The 22,145-nt window shown below is 42.4% G+C and overlaps 1 protein-coding gene across 1 annotated transcript in view; it reads right to left on the bottom strand.

Annotated features, from left to right (window-relative positions):
- Positions 1-22,145, bottom strand: part of LOC141775846 (sodium- and chloride-dependent taurine transporter-like) — a 51,126-nt gene that overhangs the window by 17,166 nt on the left and 11,815 nt on the right. The window contains exons 2-11 of the mRNA XM_074649592.1: positions 20,991-21,220; positions 20,732-20,866; positions 12,131-12,219; positions 10,056-10,201; positions 9,233-9,365; positions 7,621-7,755; positions 6,603-6,706; positions 6,367-6,491; positions 2,850-2,962; positions 1,712-1,849 (exon numbers count right to left, since the gene is read on the bottom strand). Coding sequence (XP_074505693.1) covers positions 1,712-1,849; positions 2,850-2,962; positions 6,367-6,491; positions 6,603-6,706; positions 7,621-7,755; positions 9,233-9,365; positions 10,056-10,201; positions 12,131-12,219; positions 20,732-20,866; positions 20,991-21,219 — 1,347 coding nt within the window. The 5' untranslated portion in view covers position 21,220. The remainder of the gene's footprint in view (positions 1-1,711; positions 1,850-2,849; positions 2,963-6,366; positions 6,492-6,602; positions 6,707-7,620; positions 7,756-9,232; positions 9,366-10,055; positions 10,202-12,130; positions 12,220-20,731; positions 20,867-20,990; positions 21,221-22,145) is intronic.

Below are 22,145 nucleotides of genomic sequence, written 5' to 3'. Positions count from 1 at the left end.
GTGGCATTCAAGCAAGCCAAACATTGATGCTGGAAGTATTGATCTCATTAAAGACTCCCAAGCCAAGAGGAATGAATGGCCAATGCCATTGGTCACTAAGGTATTCCCAGGCAAAGATGGAAAGGTCCGCAGTGTTGAGATCAAAATCTCCAGACAAGATGGTACCAAGCTCTTTCTCGGGCCTGTGACGAACTTAGTCCTCCTTCTCTCCGAAGAAGACTACAAGAGCAAGTTATGTGAATGGGTGTTATCTATAGATACCAGGCAGGGAGTGTTCTGTCTCCATCAGGATATTGTTTTCCTTTGGTTTGGTTTGTCTCCCCCTGCTGCTTTGGGTTGGTTTGTCTCCCCCCTGTGCAGCATCAGTGTATGTATTTAATCATGTCACCTTTGTACCATGTGACTCAGTCAGGAAGTCAATTGAGAGCAGGACAACCTCATGTTTTTTTTGTCTGGTCTTACCTTTTTCAATCTACTGCAATCTTCGACGTTCCATGCATGTTTATACATCTCATGTGTAGTTATATTTCCTTTTATTTCTTTAGACAATTATAATTCTATTCTATTCTATAATTGATGGTGGAAGGTGTTTAGCTGCTCGTTAGATTGCACAGGGTTACATGCATGCAGGACAAGACACGTGTCTTTTGATGAAACTTGAAGGGATGATGCATCACCACACTGTGTTCTAGTACGAGTCACTTTGTTTGATGTAATGGAATTTGGCTGTAATTCGAGGTAACATTTCTCTACACAAATTTCTTTCTTAAGTGTACAATCACAGAGGCCATAGGTGACAAAATGTCAGTGGTCTCTGTCTTGGAGATGTCTCTCAAAAAAGATGGACAGGCAAAATCCAATATGACTGCACTTGTCTAATTTTGACCAAAACAAATGATGCATTAAGCATTTTGGCACTGGATTCTGGTGTCAAAAACACTCCACTGATTGACCTAATAGTGCTTTCAATAAAGGTCAACATGTCAGACTTTTAGAAGCCTTAATAGACCTTTCTCACACCCAACTGTGCTATTCTATGACTTGCCATGAAAAATGCAGGCAAAACAAATGATAGGGGATTTGGTTCCATTTTGTAAAGGTGTCCTGCTAAGCCGCAGTGAGCCAGCATGCACATACCAGAACCCTGGGACATTAGGACAGTTACACTTGTATTTGGCAAGTCCAAATGTCCTCAGTGAGAAGGCTGCATTGGTACAGTGTTGGGAGGATGATACATCACAATGATGTGTCTGTATAGTTCAAGGGGGAGGAAATGTTGCATTTTTGAGTTAGAGAAAAGGTTGAAAAAGAGAGAATGAACAAGGGTGAACCAAAGAGGAAGGTTGAAAAACAAAGAAGTTTGGAATAGAAGAGAGAAAAAGGCAGAAGATTTATAGAGAAGGAGGAATTGTGAATTAGAGGACATGAAGGACAGGAGTAAGACATGATGATAAACAGGGGAAAACAGACAAGAGACATAGGAGAAAAGAGAGGGAGCAGAAAGAGAAAGATTTGGAAAAGCAAAGTTAGGTCTACTAATACCAGAGGAGGGAAGGGAAGTTCTCATGACTTGACAGTATAAATAGCCCTCTGTCATCTCCCCCCAGGGACCAACACTGATAGCTGTATGAACCCTGTTGTTCCTGCTGTATTGAGCTTTGGGCTACACTATATATATACACAGTATATATGAAAGCATTAGGGTTTATACCTTGGTAACCATGGTGAGTCCAAGCAGGTAGCTGATGCAGCAGATGATAGCGATGAAGATCTCTCTGCGGTAACCCTTCCTTAGGAAGGACGGATACAGATCCACCAGTGATGTGATCTGCCCTTCCACCTCCACAAACTGCAGGGGGACACAGAGACACAGTGGTGTATGTTGTCCTCTGACAACATGGCCTGCCATTTTAAACTTACAAACTATTAGCTTTATATCTTTGGTTCTCATCCTTTTAGTTTCCTTTGGTATATAAAAGCATTAATTATGTCATATTACAGGATTTACTTCTCTTGCTGTTGTTCGGAGAAACTGAATTTGGGTAAAGCAGCTTCAAAAAATTATTCTGGGAAGGTTTAGTGAGCTTACATGATCATTTGTGACACAAAGTAGAAAGCCCCAGAAGTAGTTATTTATTTTTTCTTGTTTGTTTACGATGGTAGAAATTCTTGTTTTCTTGTTAGCCAATATAACATGTTAGTGGGCCTCGTTCCCTGATATGTTTGGTATATAAAAAATAAGAACATTTGTATTTTGTTTGCGGCTGCACGGTGGTGCAGTGGTTAGCACTGGCGCCTCACAGCTAGAGGGTTGCAGGTTCGAATCCGGCTTGGGACCCTTCTGTGTGGAGTTTGCATGTTCTCCCCGTGTTAGCGTGGGTTTTCTCCGGGTACTCCGGTTTCCTCCCACAGTCCAAAGACATGCAGGTTAGGTTAATTGTGGACTCTAAATTGCCCGTAGGTGTGAGTGTGAGCGTGAATGGTTGTCTGTCTCTATGTGTCAGCCCTGCGATGGACTGGCGACCTGTCCAGGGTGTACCCTGCCTTCGCCCAATGTCGGCTGGGATCGGCTCCAGCCCCCCCGCGACCCCTAACGGGATAAGCGGTTGCAGATGGATGGATGGATGGTATTTTGTTTGCCTAAAAATTAAGATGCACTGAAACACCAAAAAGTAATATGCAGCAGAAAGTTTTTTTTAAACACCCTTAAAGTTTGTGCACAGGCTTCTGTAGGCTAGTGTTTTGCTCATGGGCGCCTCAGTTTGTGTGTGTTATCACCACTTCCTTAGTGTCGAGGCTCCTGCAGCTCTAACAGCTGTAAATGTGTGAAAGTTCATGTTTCTGCTAACCTGACTGTCGAGGCCAAGCAGCAGCAGCATAATGAAGAAAAGAATTGCCCAGGCTGTAGGAAAAGGCATCATGGTTACAGCCTTAGGGTAGGCAATGAACGCCAGGCCTGGACCTACAGAGGAAGGGGTGTGGGGTAAGAGCACACAGAGGGGGGTGGGGGTGAGGGGTGGGGGTGGGGGGGCAACATTAGTATCACGATAAGTTCATCTGAGCTGCCTCCCTGTGGGAAGAACAATCCCAAAACACTGGAAATGCAAAACCAGATATAAATGCAAGATCAAACATGGGTTACAATACTGCACACGTGTGTGTGTGTGTGTGTGTGTGTGTGTGTGTGTGTTATGTATTTGTATGTAGCTAGGTGTTGTCAATAAATAGGTATTAAGTGTGTCTAACACACATCTTTACTTACCTGTTACTTCCTTCTTTGTAAACATTACTTATGACACATCACTAGTTGTATGCACTTAACACATGACACAATTTCATACATTTATAATGACATAATACAAGGAAAACTTAGAATATTAAAACAAAGGAATACAGCACAATAATAAAGAAAATGTATCGCGTAACTGCATCTCTGTGGAAGTAAGTCATGAGAGAAATCGTGAAGCTTCCTATAAATGGATGCATGTAGAGTACGTAATGGATCGTAACTAGTATATGTGTTGTGTGGAGTTAAGTTAATAAAAGACCATAGATTATTGTAAACATTGCAGCAATTATATGAAATATTTAACCTACTTATGCTTGATTCCCATTTTCCTGGCAGCTAAAGACAATCAACTGCTAGAAAAAATTAATGGAGTGTAATCTTGGTTTCTTAAATTGTTTAGTTAAGTATGCCTACACCTACGTCACTCTAGCCATTTTGCATCCCTGACTGAATTAAGCATGATATGAGGAATGCAAAATGGCCGTAGCAAAACAGAAGCAGGTGCAAACTGGGATGTCAAATAAAAAGCAAAAGTGTTTTTCCCCCCTGAGGTCTAATTTGACATTGATGCTACATTGGGAACTGTAAAACAGAAGTTAAGAAACAAGGAAACAGCCGTAACAGCAAAACAGCATTGCAGCTGATAGCAAGATGTCCAAATATGTTCAGTTTTTGTTGCAAATTATGACAAGGCATCCAACCAAACACCGCGTTGACTCCAAAAATAGTACCAATTTCCATTCCCTGAGGGGAAATGCTAGCAGAACGTTAATAAAGTAGATTAACTCATGAAATGGGATCCACATTAAACAATGTGATAAATCATTAATTGACTGTACAAAACATAAAACACTACATATTAAAACTAAAGTTCTCATAGTGTATTTATTTTTATTTTTAGTACAGTCTTGGATCAAGAGAAGCCGTAGCATGTGTGCTTCTATTGCAATGTGAAAAACAGCATTGTACACATGTTTTCTCTGTGTATTCAGTTAGCATAGTTTCTCATGCTGAAAACATTCATTTATCCGTCAGCTAATTCACAATCAAGCAGTCGTGGTTAAAGCAGACTTACTTGTGATGTTCCTAGACTTTCAATAACTCTATTCTTGTGCCCACAGCACATGGACATGGACACACTTTCTCAGGCTGGAAAATTACCTCTTCTTTAGCTACCTCTATTCTTTGGTAACCTGTGGAGCATCAACCCACTCGCTAAACACAACACTGATATTGGAGAATTCTACTCAAATTCATTTGGCACTGGATGTAAATTGGAGACTACAGAATTGTTCAATATTGGTATTGACTGGGCTGGCAGCATGGACAGTGTTTGAGTTAGCAGAATGCGCTAATCTAAATTTACTTTTATCAACCTGGATGATCTTGGGGCAACAGATGAAGCCTGGATTTCAAAAAGCATTTGATGCTAACAACATCATTGTTCTGTGGCAGTTCTATCATTTTGCTGCAGTTCAGCAAAAATGACACGTTTCAAGTTTGTGTCTCTTTTGATGTCAAACAAGATGTCTAAGATGTCTAACAGAAGCATGTCAAATCTAGAAAAGAGGCGATTCAAACTTTCCAAACAAGTCCCATTAGTTCTAGTTTCACTTCTAGTTTCACTTCTATGTTGGTGTCTTAACACCTTTCTTTGAGTGTAATCTGGAGTATATTTTCAAAGAACGAGCCAACATGAATCTTTAATCTGCTTTGGGATGTGAAAAACAAGTCTTAATGAAGCCCTTGTGTGATTCTTATGTAAAAACAGGCATGACTTCCACCTTAAACTGGGCTAACTTTGTCTCCTCACAAAAACTAAAGTTGCATTTGCAGCTTCATAGAGTAATTGTAAGATATCATAAGGTAACACTGTATACTGTAATAGATACAGTTTAAGTCCATGGAAATTATGTTGGGACTTACGGTTGCATGAAAGCTTTTGGAAAACACCTCAGTCTCATTTTATCATGAAAAGACGTTTTCTTACTTTGCTGAAATGTTCAGTAGTTCATGTTTACCGTGGAGTTTTCATGGCTGTGGGCCCTTACATAAATTACAAAAAGATGAAGTTGCCAGATCTAGAAAAGAAACCTTTTTGTAGAAAAAAGGACTAGTCCCATATGTCAAATAGATAGGAACCACAACAATGGTGACGTCAGTTTGTCACATGTAGGTAGAAGAGGAACCTCTCAGGACCTAAACTCTGATAGCATATTTAAGCTGGCACTCTGGCACTGTAAATCATCACACAGCTAGTTCTAAGGATACATTCTAGCTGATTTTTTAAACGTCTTTTTTAAAATGAATATTTTCCCAAAATGAACTTTTGTATATCATTACTCACCCCGTTACCGGGAATTCTTGAAGAACAACTGTTTTTTCTCGCATGTCTCCATAGTGAACCAACAATCAAAAAACAGAGAAAAATCTTGATGAATTGAAGTAAATGGAGACCGCATTTAACAACAGCAAAACTATTTCAAAACATCCATTTACGTCAACTCTCTCACAACTCCATCCATCCATCATCTGTAACCCGGGGGGAGGGGGAGGGGGTTACAGATTACTCTGTTTTCAGATTCTCCATTCACCGTGGAAGCATGCGAGAAAAACTAAGTTTTCTCCAAGAATTCAAGGCAACATAATGTGAGTAGTTCATATACAAATAGTCATTTTGTTGGTCATTTTGTAGGTGAAGTATTCCTTTAATGTCTCTAACTGTTGCTCTTCAAAATCAAAATCATTTTCCCAACATCTGTGTCTTAGCCTTAGTCCATTCAACTCGCTTTGCTCGAATGATGCACTAATAAACCGATCAAATATGTTCATATTTTATCACATTCTGCTTTTGTCAAGTAGTGTTTGATTGCGGAAACTTCCATATTCCGATGCCGTCATTTGTATCTAATCAAGGAATACATTTTATACCAAGTTGCCATTCAACTGAAAAAGAAACATATTGGCTAATCGTCTTTAGGGATTCATTGCTGTTTTTCTTTGTAATTACTGTTGTTTTATTTGTTAACCAGGAAGCAGCGCCCACCATCACTGCCGCCTTTACAGAACCCTCGTACCTGACTCTGCCACATCAGCAATGTCCACCCCTTGCTCTTGTGCCATGAAGCCCAGGACGGAAAATATTGCGAAGCCAGACACAAAACTGGTACCACTGTTGAGGGCTCCCAGCAGCAAACAGTCCCTATGTCACACATATGTCATGAGGAGGATTTGTTAATGAACACACAAGGATCCCTTCACTCCCCTCTCTCCCCTACCGCTAACCCCCTTACTGAAAACGGATAACCCTCACCTGTAGCAGTTGTATTTGTACTTGTTGTAGCTCCCCAAGGAAGTCATGGCGCCCAAACAGATGGCATAGGAGAAGAAGATCTGGGTGCCGGCGTCAATCCACACCTGTCAAGTAGGGAGAGAGAGTGGGGACAGAAAGGCTGAGGCCTGCTGATCAGGGGAAGCACAGGGCAGGAGTAGCGTGGAGAAGCTAAAGGGGGAATTAAGTCATGGCTAACACTAGGTGTGTTTCCATTCAATCGTCAAGCGAATGTCAAGGTTTGTATCCATCTAATGCTTTGGAGCAAATAAAGTTCAAAACTGAAACTTAATTAGAATTGTCATTCATACAGGTACATAAATGAAATGTGACCTCTGCATTTAAGCCATCCTAAGCATTTAGGAGCAGTGGGCTGCTGTATGGCTGTAATCCGCCAGTAAACACAGTAGAAGAAGTACAGGTTATCAATCGGCTTAGTTATCTAAACATCTACCAAAGAGAAATGAAGAGAGGTCTTCGAGAATTTGTTTCCATTGGGCTAGTTTGAATTGTTCTTTTATGTCAGCTAGTATTGGTCATGTTTCATGTTGTCCGGAGACAGAGACGAGCATTTGCAGATTATGGGAATATCCAAGAAGAAGCAGACAGCAGATACAGCTGATCAGTCATGTGAGTTCAATGTTACATACAAACGATACATCAAAATGAAATCTGTAACTGGAATCACAGCTACTGATGGACTAGGGAAGTCAGGGTCTGTAGTAATTCTGTTGTGACTAAACTATACCCGACGTTACTGAATGTACGCCCACTGCCTCTCAAAGTGGCATACATTGTTGTATTCTACCAATGGATTGTTAGATTAACATTAATAGATGCCACGGTTTCCAATTCAATGTTGTCCACTTTATGTGCAGCCAGACAGACGTTTGACTTGTTCAGCAGGGAGCAACCCGCAGAGATGTTTGACTAGACACAGTGACTATAACAGGAGCCCACTGATGGGCTTTTCTCACTCAGGCAGCACAGGGGCACCTACCTCTGGGTCCTTCAGGCGAGCAAGGTCAGGGTACAGGTAGAACTTGATGCCTGCATAAGCACCCGGCAGTGTCACACCACGAATCAACAGCACAATGAGCATGACAAATGGGAATGTGGCTGTGATGTAGACCACCTGAGGGAGATTCAAAAACAGAAAAGCAAGGTCACACATTATGGAGACACTCTAAATCATCCAGTCTGTATTATTCTACAAGGTCACACCTTATGGAGACACTCTAAATCATCCAGTCTGTATTATTCTACAGAGGAAGGCTATTACCTGAAACTCTGAGTCTGCCTTGGCAGAATGTATGAACTTATTGAAACATTCTTGGATTATGACAAGAACAGACCACAGGCTGTCCCTTAAATCAATAGCAGTGTATCATTTTCTGCTGTTTGGAAAGTGGTGACCACAGTTGGCCTTGCAGGAGTGACTTTATTACCAGAGTTACAACTTGGAGCAACCAGAGAGCATAAATCAGGCCAGACCAATCAATAAATGGTGTTGAGGTTATAAAAAGAGCAGTCTTGGCTTGACTGAGCTGCCTCTGGTCTCGGGCGAGTGCTTGTTGTTGCTGTGGCAGCAACTGAACAAGGTGTGAAATGTTTCCTGAATGCATTCATCCAAGGCTACATCCATCTGCAGTACTGGACAAACAACAGCCATCATCCCAGCCCTACTTTGTTTTTCTCTTGTTAAGCTATCAAAAGGAGACATATGTATACTGTAATACAGAATATGAATTCTCAAAATGTCAGACCATTTCTTTCACATTTAGATAATTACACAATGCCAATTGCACATATCAATAAGTGAAAGATATTGCTGTAGCGATATGTTTTAAAAACAGTGTGTCCATTCCATAGTTGTTCCAGATGAGAGCACTGTGTTTTTAAACTGTAAAATGTCCCGCTGTTTCCTGTTCAACTTGCATACATTGGAGAACATTCAACCGTTGGTTTCTGTATGGAAGTCTTAAAGATCAGCTGATATACAGTATATGGCGGAGGAAATGCTGCTTGGAAGCACAGTATCTTTGGGAGGATCTACAAGAGCAAAGTGGAACCAGATGTTGGCCTGACAGTATTGAATTATTCCTCCTGAGAACTACTGCCACACAAGTCAAGCCTTGCCTAAATAAACACATCAGCTCAGATCAGACTATTTGTAATGCTATTTTTGTGTCTTTCAATTATTCTGATGTCTGGGCTCAAAAAAGATTGTTCAATTTCTGTTTTATCAAACAGGGAAAGAGAGATTTAGACCCACAAAACTGGAAGCGCAGGCATTTGCCACTTCCTCAGCCCACCCAGGCCTTTAGAAAGACTTGACTTTCCCTGCTCTCAGTTTGAACATAGCCCCTATTGTCCTCTTGGTAAGACCACAGTGAACAAGTCATATGAGCATCACCCTGTCATGGTTTCCGGCAGTCACGTATGATAGAGCAATGCTAAAAGTTGGCATTTCAGTTTTTTAAACTATTTCTAGTTCAGCAAGTTGAAGAGGAACAAAATCTTGGTTTTCTTGATTGACAGTGTAAAACACAAGCAGTAATAAAAAAACAATAAATACAGGACAGTAGAGGGTAACAGGAACATTGATTTACCTTGCCAGTGGACTTGACTCCCTTCCAGATGCAGAAAAAGCAGATGACCCAGACGAGCAGTAAACACAGAGCCAGGTCCCATTTAACAGGACCGATATCCTCTATACCATTGGAGATACCCAGCACATTATGTCTGCAACATAGAGGAAAGTTCTATGAGCGTGCGTGTCCATCTGTGCAATCATAGCACTTCATGACACGGTGACCAAAAGCTAGAGACCATTTCATCAATTTCAACTTATTGGAAGTGTTTCTATGTGTAATGACCAAATAACTGAACAAGACCCATTTTTAGGCCAAAATGTTCCACTAAACTTTCATGAAGTGAAAACACACGGTGAAAGGGTTAAAGTTATAAGACTGGACGACGCCGTGGTAGCATCAATCACAAGGTCAGCCACGTCCTGAACCATACCTCACACTAAATGGGACCATCATTTACTAAATGAACATCACGCTGTATTGAAGAAGACTTAAAAATAGTGATTGAGACCATAAACAAATGTTTACAATTTACTGAGGTAATAAATCAAGTGAGAAGTAGGCCCATTTTCTCATAGACATCTTTAGCAACCAGAGGAGTCGCCCCCTGCTGGCTGTTAGAAAGAATGACAGTTTTAGGCACTTCAGCACTGGCTTCACTTCTCAGACCCGGAGGTTGCCCACTGGTGCAGCCAGACCTTTAGAGCTGACACAGCGCTGTGGAGATAGGTCTGGGTATGCTAGACTAGACCTCAACTAAACAGAACATGACACATCACATATGATGAAATGTTGTGTGGTTATGCAAGTGAGCCTGTATGTGTGGTCTTATGGAACTCACTCCCAGAACTCGGTGACGGGGGAGGTGAAGTTGGAGGCGTTGGCAGCCAGCCAAAGGGATTTGTTCTTGCGGTAGGTGTCCTCGATGCAGCGGGGAGTGTTCCAGGGCTGATTGCACTTGGCCCAGGGCAGCTCCGGCTGAAAACACTGAAACGCACACGTAAAAAAAAACAAGTTCCATTTGAAGTCAACTTAGCTTTGAGACTTTGCGTCCGATTGGCTGGCGTGTGTTTTCATAGTTCCACTCGACAGTTTAACCTCTTTGAAATCATTGACTAAAGACATACTGGGTGAATGGAGCTTCTGTTTTTGTCAATGATAGGTGGTCATGGCCTCAGTGTGATAACATACTCTAAGGTGTCCTGATATAGAAAATAATAAACCAAGACACTTCCAACTGTGTACCAACAAATAATGCATTCTATTATGTTTGTACCAAGTTTGGCAGCTGAGTTTTCCTCGGGGATTCAACACCTTCTGTCCTTTAGTACCATAAATATGAACCACCTTCATTGTAGTCTGTCAAGACTCAAAAGGCCCCTGCTCGGGGTTACGGGGCAACATCACAGGGATTTAGGTTATTGGATCAGCCTTAAAGCAGTTCTCAAAGACTTCAAGGAGGCTGTAGGATAGATAACAGAGTACTCTGAACATGGGGCATTAATATGAACACTGTTCTTTGCTAACATTTTACTGTACTTCAGTTCAAATACAGCACAGCAGTTGGTTTGGTTTCATTTGTAACACGTTAAACGCTTGCTGCCACAGTGAAAACTCAGATAATGCTACAAAACACGATCAATCTTTTCCCAGTTTCTGTGATTCTTCTCTTTTTTTCTACTTTATATGTTCTAGTTTGACTTTACTCAGTTATTACATTTATTTGATGTTACATTTGCTTCTTTACTCTCTTTTTCTCTCACAAGTGCAACATAATATATTAGAACAGCCATTTGGCCCTCTAGGCAGACTGAAGAACAACACAGATTATTATTTCCATCAATACACACACATGCACTTTGTTGAGTGAGATACGATAAGTTATTGATTTGAATCTTGTATGCTTTGACCTGATACACAAACACATCCCTATATATTATGTATATACACACACACACACATACACAGAGATCTTCATACTGCTGCGTGCGGGCATTAGGGACACTGGATCGGCCAAATTGACCTGATACACTCTTGGAAAGACTGAGTCATTACAAAAGCAAAAGGGATGTTTTTGGACTTGATTTATATTTTGTCAAACAAAAGAGAGTTTGCAAAATAGCAATATATATATATATATTGACTTCCAATCAAGTCCCGCATCACCTATAAACTCCTCCTTTTCACATACAGATTCCTCCATGCCCTTGTCCCTCAGTACCTAACCGACCTTCTCCACCCCTACACTCCATCCCGGAAACTACGATCCTCTGACACTTGTCTGCTCTCCATCCCCCACACCCGGCTGAGAACATTCGGCGACAGAGCCTTCAGCGTCGCGGCCCCCGCCCTCTGGAACTCTCTCCCTCCTGAAATAAGAAATGCTTCACCCTTGGACACTTTCAAAAAACACCTCAAACACCACCTGTGCATCAAGGCCTATGACCTCACATCACTCTTTTAATTACTTAGCTATAGTTTCTCCTCTGTGTTATTTATTAGTATGATTTTGTGTGGCCCCTTTGTAAAGCGTCCTTGGGTTTCTGAAAGGCGCTATATAAGTCCAATTTATTATTATATTATTATTATTATATATATATTTATAATATATTCCTTCTAAAAAGCAGGAATAATGTGGTTGGCTTACATTGTGTTCATGGATGGGTAGGAAATTATGATTTAAGCGTCTTTGAGTTCCAGAAAAGCGTTTAAATGAATTTATTATTATTATTATGATTTACTTTTTATTAAATATTCATTTTGCTGCACCACTGACATTCCTGCTAGCCAGTACGTAGAGGGTTGAGAATCAATAAACATCCTGCAGTATTTCTACAATGGAAGTCATTTCTGGATGGAAGTGATAGAAAAGGAAATGAAAGAGAGATGACTTTTTTATTTTTCCCCCCAACCTACCTGGAACAGGTAGTAGAGCCCCCAAGCCAGGATGACGATGTAGTAGATATTCAGCAGGGACACGATTATAATGGAGGCATAACCAATACCTGGAGAGAGGAGGGAGGAGGGAGGTCAAGGGTCAAAGTGATGATACAAGAAGACTTCAGCTGAAGGTCACAATGTCATCAACTTTTCTGGTAACACGTCAGCAGAAGAGATAGCAACAGATATAGATAATACAAATAAATAATGACCTAAACTGAACCCTCTTCATGTCATCACTTCACAATTTCATCATGTCAGAAATTTGTGTGAAATTGTCATAATTAGCATTTTAATTCTTGAGTTATGGCCAAAAGTGTAATCCCAGTCACTTCCACACAGTGAGGCATACAGCTTATTAATTAAACACCGGTATCGGATCAGTACTCTGAATCGTCAAATACCCAAGGCCCAGGTATCGGATCAGTACTCTGTATCGGCCGATACCCAAAGCCCAGGTATCGGATCAGTACTCTGTATCGGCCGATACCCAAAGCCCAGGTATCGGTATCAGGAATGAAAAAGTTGGATCGGTGCGTAAAGTGGATGTTTTGATGGAATGAAATTCCCTCCAGGCGTTTCTGCCATATTGCTCTCAAGAGAACGGAACGGATGTAACATCACAGTGACCTTGAAATCAGATCACTTCATCCTGGAGTACAAGTGGACATTTATTCCCTCAAGGTGTTCCTGAGATAACAAGTTCACAAGAATGGTTGGGACGGACGAACAGATGGACGTACGGACGGACGTACGGACGGACGAACAGATGGACGTACGGACGGACGTACGGACGGACGAACAGATGGACGTATGGACGGACAACCCAGAAACAGAATGCTTCCAGCCACGGCTGCTGCTGACGCCGAGGCATCAAAAGCAACAACATCTGGGGCTTAAACTGAGGGCCAAATAGAGGATACTGACATTTCACGGTCAACTTCTTCAAACCCCCTCCATTTCAACACGTTCGTCCCTCTAGTGTCACATTTAGTGCAACAGGAAGGTTTTTAGTGCTGAACTTGGATTGTCCAGAAAACAGGATTTAACAGTAGTGAGTTCATGATGAAACAAGTGTCACATTTCATGAAATGATACCGGACACAGATGATGTTCGGTGGATAAAAGATACATACTAATTGTGTATCTTCACTTCACTTTCACAAACAATTGTTTGTACATTTTTCTCGAGAGATGAACAGGATGACACTTAGATTTGTGCTTTTGTTTGTTGGTCGTCCTCGTTGATTCTGCCAGAGCCACGTTTCTTCAGACCCACACAACTGTGTTATATAAAACATGGTCCTCAGGCTAAATGGCATGGAAATGCTATAAAATGATGTCAATCTGATGCAGTGCTTTAAGAGGTTTAAGAAATTGAATTATAAAAACTCAAATGTCAGAAGCATCCATGTTGATATATTTCACATTAGCATAATTACACAGAGTACATTTAGTCTCCTCGAGGTCTACAGCAATCAGCTTTTACTGCGTTGATACTGGCCTTGAGACAGAACTGGTGGTAAACACAGGATCAGGGCTGTGTGTGTGTGTGTGTGTGTTTTTACTACACAAGGATATAAAGATAAGAAAATGGGAACAGGTGTAGGAGTTGGGATTTGGGTCCAGATTGGAACATGTATTAGGTTTTAGGTTAAAGGTTAAGTAATGATTGTGGTCAATGAGGGTCCTCACAAGTATATTAGTACAACTTCTGTGTGTGTGGTTGTGTACTAATCAGTTAGAACACACTGCTGACAATTAATGTCCTTCAACGTCATTGGCCATCTGTGTGTGTGTGTGCGTGTGTGTGTGTGTGTGTGTGTGTGTGTGTGTGTGTGAGAGAGTGTGTGTGTGTGTGTGTGTGTGTGTGTGTGTGTGTGCATGTGTGTGAGAAAGTGTGTGAACGTGTGAACTATTCCAACATCACATCATGTTCTTTTAATCACTCCGCTAATTAGCAGCTGCCAAGCATCTCCATTACTAAACAAACAGACACACACCTACACACACAGACGCACACACACCTACACACACACACACACACACACACACCTACGCACACACAGACACACACATACACACACCTACACACACAGACACACACACGCACACACACACACCTCCACATGAAGACAATCACGTGCTCGGATCACAAGGAACAATGCCGATCAACCAAACATGCGACCTCCTCCATGATGTCATTTCTTGTGCACATTTGCTGACCTCGGCTGACCTCGCTCAGTGTTTTTTTACATTTACAACTGATCCTTTAAACGTACATAACCACTGAAAGAATATCCAGTGTCACTTCCCACGTGATGCTTCCCAGTGGAATGTGGAAGGATAGAGTATCTCTGCAGGATTGAGCCTGAAGAAAGAACTGTCTGTAATATTGTTTAGTGTCATGGTGATACAACTTGGTGCTATTGGCCTTCTTAGAATTTTTTTTCCATATCTGCCAATAAATCCCTGAAATATTGTCTTGATCATGCAGATATTAAATCAACCAAGTAATCAGTACTATACTGGTTTTGAAGGAAACCCTAAAACCAGAACTGATCTTTTTGATAAACCCTGTCACTGACAAGAAAAAAAGCTCAGAAAAACGCTGAACTTGTTTCACAGTCAGGCTGAGGCCACTCCAGTACTGTCTTGACCTTACTGGGGTCCATCCTCACGCTGCCCTGTGATACAATATACCCCAAAATGCTGACTGTGGAGGTGTGGAACACACATTTTTCTGCCTTGACGTAAAGTTGGTGCTCCAACAACATCTTCAGCACAAGTTTTACACATGCTCCTCGTAGGACTTAGGAAAAAACGTAGGAAAAAATAAGGATGTCATCCAAGTAAATGTAAAGAAATTGTTCCAGCATGTCCCTAAGAACATCGTTAACGAATGCCTGGAAGACTGCCGGAGCGAGGTACTCGTCATGCCCTTGATGGGTGTTGAACGCCGTCTTCCACTCATCCCCCTCACGTATGCGCACCAAGTTGTAGGCGTTCTTAAGGTCCAAATTGTTGAAGATGGAAGCACCTTGCAAGCGCTCAAACGCCGTGCACATGAGGGGGTAGCGGTTCTTCACAGTGATGTTATTAAGTCCTCTATAGTCAATGCAGGGTCTAAGCTCCCCATCTTTCTTCCCCACAAAGAAAAACCCTGCCCCTGCCGGGGTCGTAGAAGGGCAAATGAAACCCGCAGCTAGAGCCTCATCTATGAAGTCCTTCATGGCGGCTGTTTCAGGTCCCGACAAGGAAAACAACCGGCCCCTAGGAGGTGTAGAGCCTGGGAGGAGATCAATGACACAGTCGTAAGGCCTATGGGGAGGTAGGATAGAGGCATTCTTTTTACTGAACACCTCGCTAAATTCAGCATACTCTACAGGAACCCCAATGGGAGTAAGAGAGCCCGTAGGCCCTGGCGAGTTTGCACAAGAAGGAGTGAGGGGCTTAAGAGCCTCAAGAGTCAAGAGATCACAGGGGTCAGGGGAGGAGCAGTCTTCAGGAGAGGGAGAGTCAGGAGAAGGAGAGACAAGAGGGGTATCCATCGCGGAACCAGGAAGCTCAAGAGCAGAGGAGCTCAATGCTGCAGGAAACATGAGGGCCAAAGGGCTGGGTGGGACTGAATTGGAGAGGAGACAGCAAGATGCACATTCAAGTCCCCAACTCAAAACCTTTCCCGACCTCTAATTAATCTGAGGATTGTGTTCCTCGAGCCACGGGTGTCCCAGAATGAGGGGTAACCGGGGTGTCTCAATCATGAAAAATTGCATATTTTCCATGTGGTGGTCAATGCAAATCCTAAGGTGACCAGTGATCTCTTTAACCCACCCTATCCCAAAGGCCGCCCATCCACTGCCGTGATGGCAATTGGACGAGGGAGGAGAGATACTGGCAGTTTAAGATTTTGGGCCAGGGTTGAGTCAATGAAACTAGCAGCCGCAACTGAATCTACAAAAGCGGGAAGATTGTATTTGTCATTACCAAATGACAATTCAGCGGACAGAAAGGTGCGGTTATTGACTATCGGGAGGGGATTATTCAGACTCGGCAGAACCTCCCCCTGTTCTGATGAGTCTACTCGTTTCCCAGTACCTCTTTCTTCTGCATTACTGGGCACGTACGAATGAAGTGGCCAGCCTTCCCACAGTACAGACAGGACCCACTGTTCATCCGCTTCTCTCTTTCTGCCCGACAGAGCCGTGTGTGCCCAGTTTGCATGGGTTCGTCACTGATCGAAGGCCCCCGGAGTGGTTTGGGCGTGAGAGATGATGAGTGAGAGATGCCAAAATCCATCTCCGACATAGGGCTGGCATGAACATGCTTTCTCTCTCTGATGCGTTCACAAATTCGATTATCTACCCGAATCGCCAAGGAAATCAGTTCCTCGAGCGAGTCGGGGACATCGCGGGAGGCTAGCTCGTCTTTAACCTTCTCTGATAAGGCATGGATAAAGGTGGCCGTCAGAGCTTCCCGGTTCCACCCTGATTCAACAGCTAAGGTGTGGAACTGAATAGAGAACTCCGCTAAACTGGAGGAGCCCTGACGTAACCCAATCAGACGTTTGGCCGCTTCCTGGCCGCTTATATCGCAGTCAAAAACTCTCCTCATTTCGGCCACGAAGAGGGCGGCATCAGAACAGGTCGGAGTCTGTTTCTCACACATTGCAGTAGCCCAAGAAAGAGCTTTATCTGAGAGAAGCGATATAATATATGCCACCCGGGCTCGTTCTGTGTAAAACATGGAGGGTTGTAACTCGAACACCAGGCTACATTGGGTAATAAACCCTTTGCATTTCCCTGGATGCCCGTCGTAGTGGGCAGGTGTTGGCATCTTGGGTTCACTGGCTGCTATGGAACTGTGGGGCGGAGCTGGAGGTGCTTTGAGGATTACTGAATTTGGTGCTTGGATTCCGGGTGGAGTCTGCCCAGCTTTCTGCAACTGGGTAAGTATTTCTCGCAACATATTATCATGGAAAACCTGTTGTTCAGCGATGGCACGTAGCATCTGCTCATGGGAGCCTAACAGGGCTCCCATGAGCTCCCAACGCCATGTAAATATCGTATTCTTCTGGTTGTTGATTGGTAATGACCCCAGGGAGGATGGCCTCCCTTCGAGCATCATTTTACATATTTTGGCCAATCACAGATTAGCATGTGAAAAAAATTAAATGTATTGAATTGATAGAAGAGGTCCTGCCTCAAGGCAGGACAGCACCCGCTCGTCCTCCCTTGCCCCAACCATCACTTTCTTACCTGCCCTGCAGGTGTCACTGTTGAAGCATTTCAATTAGAATTTATTAAATGATGGATTTTTTCCAAAGATGAGAGAAAAATATTTTATAAATGACTATAAATGATGAGATTAGGTACTGGTGTATGTCAGCTAATTAATTTTATTAATATTTGAATCTCCTCCTCTGCCTTTAATCAACCTCCTCTGCCTCGATGGACCAGCCTCCACTGATGTGCTCCTTCCTGGATGCAAAGACCAACACATACATGTATGTTGGTGGAAACAGTTGTTATGAGTGTAATCGTTGTCGGTGTCAATCATTTGTTGTTTAATTGAAATAATCTGCCTGTTCCCAGGTTTAGGCTAATCACATGTTGCCTGGTAATTAGATTGAATTTGGTTTTCCATTGAGTGTTCAGTCATTGTGTTCATGCTGTGTTAGCCACTTTCAGTTTGGGACGGAATCAATCAGTAGTGACCGGTGTACAGCCTCCATCCTGTGTATATCATTTTCAGTCTGCACAGAAGCTAAGGGCGTCTAACTTGAAGAGTTTTTTTTTTCTGTAGATGGACTTAGGGTTAGGACAGCTGCTCTGATCTCATCAGCGTATTTTGTATTTTTAAGCCAAACCCTGTTTTTTTAATAAACCTAACCAAGTAGTTTTATTGTGTTTTATTTTGTTTCAATTTACAACGTTAACCATGTGTTTAAAACTGTTTAAAACTGTTTAAAACTGCGGCTGTAATCCTGTAGAAAATACATTTCCCTGGAAACCTAATTGAGAATGCAGTTTATTTGTATGGGAACATCATTGTATATGAGACAGGGCTGACTGGGATGGACAGCAGCAGCTCTGATTGGCCCGGTTGTTTCTTATGAGCACAACACGAGACCCCTTTCAATCCATGAAAAATCAGAGATGTCTGGAACCACATGTCTCCATTCTCTCTTTCTCATTTCACTTCAAATCCATAATTCTCTATTAGCATGTCAAGACAAGACATTAATATTTCCAAACCATGTTTATAGAGGCTCTCCATCATCTATCGAACTGTTCTTATTCTCCCTCTCTTTTCCTGCTTTCATTCTTTTTATTTTCCATTCTCTCCTCATTTCCTCCATTCTCTCTCTCCCTTTTCAGTCACTGACTCCTCTTCTCTGTCTCACTCTTTTCCTCTCAGTCTCTCCTTTTGTCCATTCACCCTCTCTCTTTGCCTTTATTTATCTCTCGTCTTCTTATCAGTCCATCTCACAGCTCCTTGGATCTCGCTGCTCTGCTTCTTTTCTTTCTCTCTCCTCATCTCTCTGATGTGTTGTCTCACTGTTGCTGTAGCAACGTATGATTTGGGACACTCTGTACACCGTCTCCGGTGTGTGTGTGTGTGTGTGTGTGTGTGTGTGTGTGTGTGTGTATGTATGTGTGTCTGTGTGTGTGTCTGTGTGCGAGACAGTGGAGGGATAATGTGTCTGAAAGGAAGAAAGTGAATGCGAAAGCGAGAACAGCAGCATAAGTAAATAATGAAATGAAGATAATGAAACGAAAAACGGTTACAGCAATACGATTACTGAAGTAAATTTACACATGAGGTCAAATTGGACGTTTAGGTCTGTTTGCTCAAGACCAATCGCCAGTATGAATATGAAAAAGGAAAAAGAAAAAAAATAGTTAGAGCAGATAGTGATTAATCCATTAACCTTAATCAGCTGCTAGTGAACAGGAGGAGAGGGGGAGGTGAGAAGAAGTGATGAAAGGAAGGAAATATGATGGAAGAAAGGAGGAGATAGTAGAGGTTAGACTGAAGAAGGAATGGCTGAACAGGCAAAACAGAAAACAACACGTCTCACTCCTCCCAGAAGTCAAATCACGGAATACATCGAAGAACTCTAAATGTGCTTTCTGAGAAGAGAGAAGGTTTTCACGGGAGAGGAGGTGAGAGCTTGAGAAGATTGAAGCAGAATAGAGGCCGCAGTGTGTTGGTGTACCAGTGCAGGCCGGTTGCCTGGTAACGGTTGCAAGGTAGAGTCTCAGCGGTCTGATTGGAGGAGAGTCTGGTATGACTCAGCCTTATGTTGCACAGCCATTCCTCTGTGAAAAACAACAGAGGTCTGGAAAAATGGAAGCCCAGTTGGACGGGAGAAGGCTGGCGACACCGTGCTGTGTGCTCATCAGTCGTCAGTGAGATGCCACGAGGGGGGTGGGGGGGCAGTGGGTGGAGCTATAGTCAGAGCTGTGGGTGGAACTGACTACAACAGACCACAGTTCCATCAACTATTGCAATACGTTGGTTGTGTTTGCAGAGGAGCGCGTACTATAAACAATAGTTTGACATCTACTGTATCCAGTATAATATGGATGTAATATAATGTGTATCATGTGGCCAGACTAGAACTAGAGTGCTATTACATACACCCTCTGAAGTAGACAAAACCTTCCACAAGAAATATCTTTTTTAAGTCTTCACAAAGAATAAAACACTTGATGTGATCATACAAAGAATTGTAGTTTTTGGACAAAAACATACTTTGAACAAATGATAAACCTTCAATACCAGATGTTTTGGCCCCCAGGGGGCTGCACCAACAAGTTGGGTACAGAACATTGACTCCTTTTAAGTTGAAATAACAAACAGTTGTATTGTTATTATCATTCATTTGGAGTTGTGTTTCTGTCAAATGTTACGCCAATATTCTCCCTTTTTCAGCTCTGGTTTTGGTCTCTACCAACAGCAGTTAGTTTACAGTGGGATTTTAGAGTTGTCTTTGCTGAGAACAGCTGCCGACTGTAAAAGCTATGAGAGTGTTGAGAGTGAACCAGAACAGTAATGTTGTGGGCCGGACAGCTAAACTCAGTATGAAGCTGTGTATAGCCGAGGGGAGCGGCAGATTTACAGTCATAATTCTCTGTAGGTTTATCACTACAAGCCAACCCTTTCACATTGTCACATACGACAAACTACTTCATATCCACTCAAAGTTATTTCAATCTCTGTGTTCAATTTATCAATAAATTTGCAAGATTGTTTAATGTTTTTTGATAACTATGCACAACCTCATCCAAGTTATTAAAACTTTAAAAGAACTCCGTGGACCATACACAACATTTAGGGTTTGAGTTTGGTCTCCTCCATGGTGTTCAGTGAGGGGTTTCCAGGAGCAGCGTCTAAGAGTCCCCATGAGAAAGGACACACCTCGGACACTGTTGATGAGGGTGAAAACGGCATCCACCCGCCACCCTTACCTCCACCCCCATTCTGTCTGCTACTCTTTAAAACTAGTCATATTATGACCAACTTTATGTTATGCTACCCAATAATCAATTCAATTGAGTGGTGACATACCAGTAAAGATGGGGCAGAGCTTCTCCCAGCAGGTGATGCCACCCTCAGAGGTGAACTGACCCAGGGCAACCTCCAGGAAGAAGACCGGCAGACCTCCGCCAAACAGGAAGATGAAGTAGGGGATGAGAAATGCACCTGGTGGAGTGAAAACATGATCAGCCTGAATTCAAAGAAGAGCAATGTGGAAAAGCAGAGCATGTTTGATGAGCATGTCTTCCCTATATGGAAACAAATAGTTGAGATATTTGAAACACCTTACCTCCACCATTCTTATAGCAGAGGTACGGGAAACGCCAGACGTTCCCTAAACCAACAAAGCCGCCAGCCACGGACAGAACAAAGTCCAACTTGCTGGACCACTTCTCCCGCTGAGGATGTTTGCCCTCTGCCTCGTCTTCAGGCCGGGTGCCAGGGCTTTTACCAGGAGATGGCTTCAGAGTGTCCTTATGGAAATCCTTCAGGCACTGAAGTTTCTCTTTTTGTGCCATTCTGTAGAAACAGCACAGAAAGAAAGAAAGAATTGGGAGTGAGAATTGGTCTGAAACAAACCCACTAACAGCAGCCTTTAAATACTGCTGTCAATACATCAAAAGCTCAATAGTTCCACATTTGAACAGAACCACTTGACGGTGACTGGCTACCTGCCTAAGTGGCTGCTAGACCAACACAGGAGCCACAACTCCAGATTTCCCAGCATTTGACTGGTGACTAGTGGTAGTTTTAGTTTCTTAGTCTGGGTTAACCAATTGAAATCAACAGCTTTAAAACACGTGCTGAAAGTAGAGAGGAAAAATTAGATGGTATTCCGAGCTGTAAGGGCTGTTTGGAAAAATAAAGACGAGGACGTTCACTTTAAAAATTAGGTGATTAAGTATATGCCTATACTATCTACACTTTTAGAGCTTTTGTGTGTTTTACTTTCTGCTCATACTTCGCTGACAGTTCAGAGGTCAGAGACATCTTCAGGATGGAGTCAACTGCACTCTGGTAGATTAAAAAAACAATGTTAGTTTTAATGGGAATCAAACTTTTAATCTTATAGCTACAGGAGCAATATTTGTCCCAAATAGAAGTCCGCTGCACAAACAATATCTCTTGAGCATTCAGTTGATGTGGCAGTAGAGTACACCTACAGTAAATGTCAAGTCTGGCCCAAGGAGTAAGGAGTGTAATGCTGACTTTCATGACTTGTTCTTCACTCCATTTGAAGCAATGATGATGTTTAACATGATTATAAATACCTTTATATTGCTTATGAACTGCCAGAAACCTGTTTTAAAGGTTAGTGGGTAACTTCAGTCTTCTATGTGTACATGTGCAAGACATTCTAATAGAGAGGTGAAATAGAAAAGTAAACTCTACTCTACCCTTCCTCTTCCTCCTCCCTCCCTTCCTCATTAAAACTATTAAATAG

This window comes from Sebastes fasciatus, chromosome 1 (assembly GCF_043250625.1).
Source record: "Sebastes fasciatus isolate fSebFas1 chromosome 1, fSebFas1.pri, whole genome shotgun sequence".
NCBI classification, from domain to species: Eukaryota; Metazoa; Chordata; class Actinopteri; order Perciformes; family Sebastidae; genus Sebastes; species Sebastes fasciatus.
The sequence above is the reverse complement of the archived record's forward strand: the minus strand, read 5'-3'. Positions and strand labels throughout refer to the sequence as shown.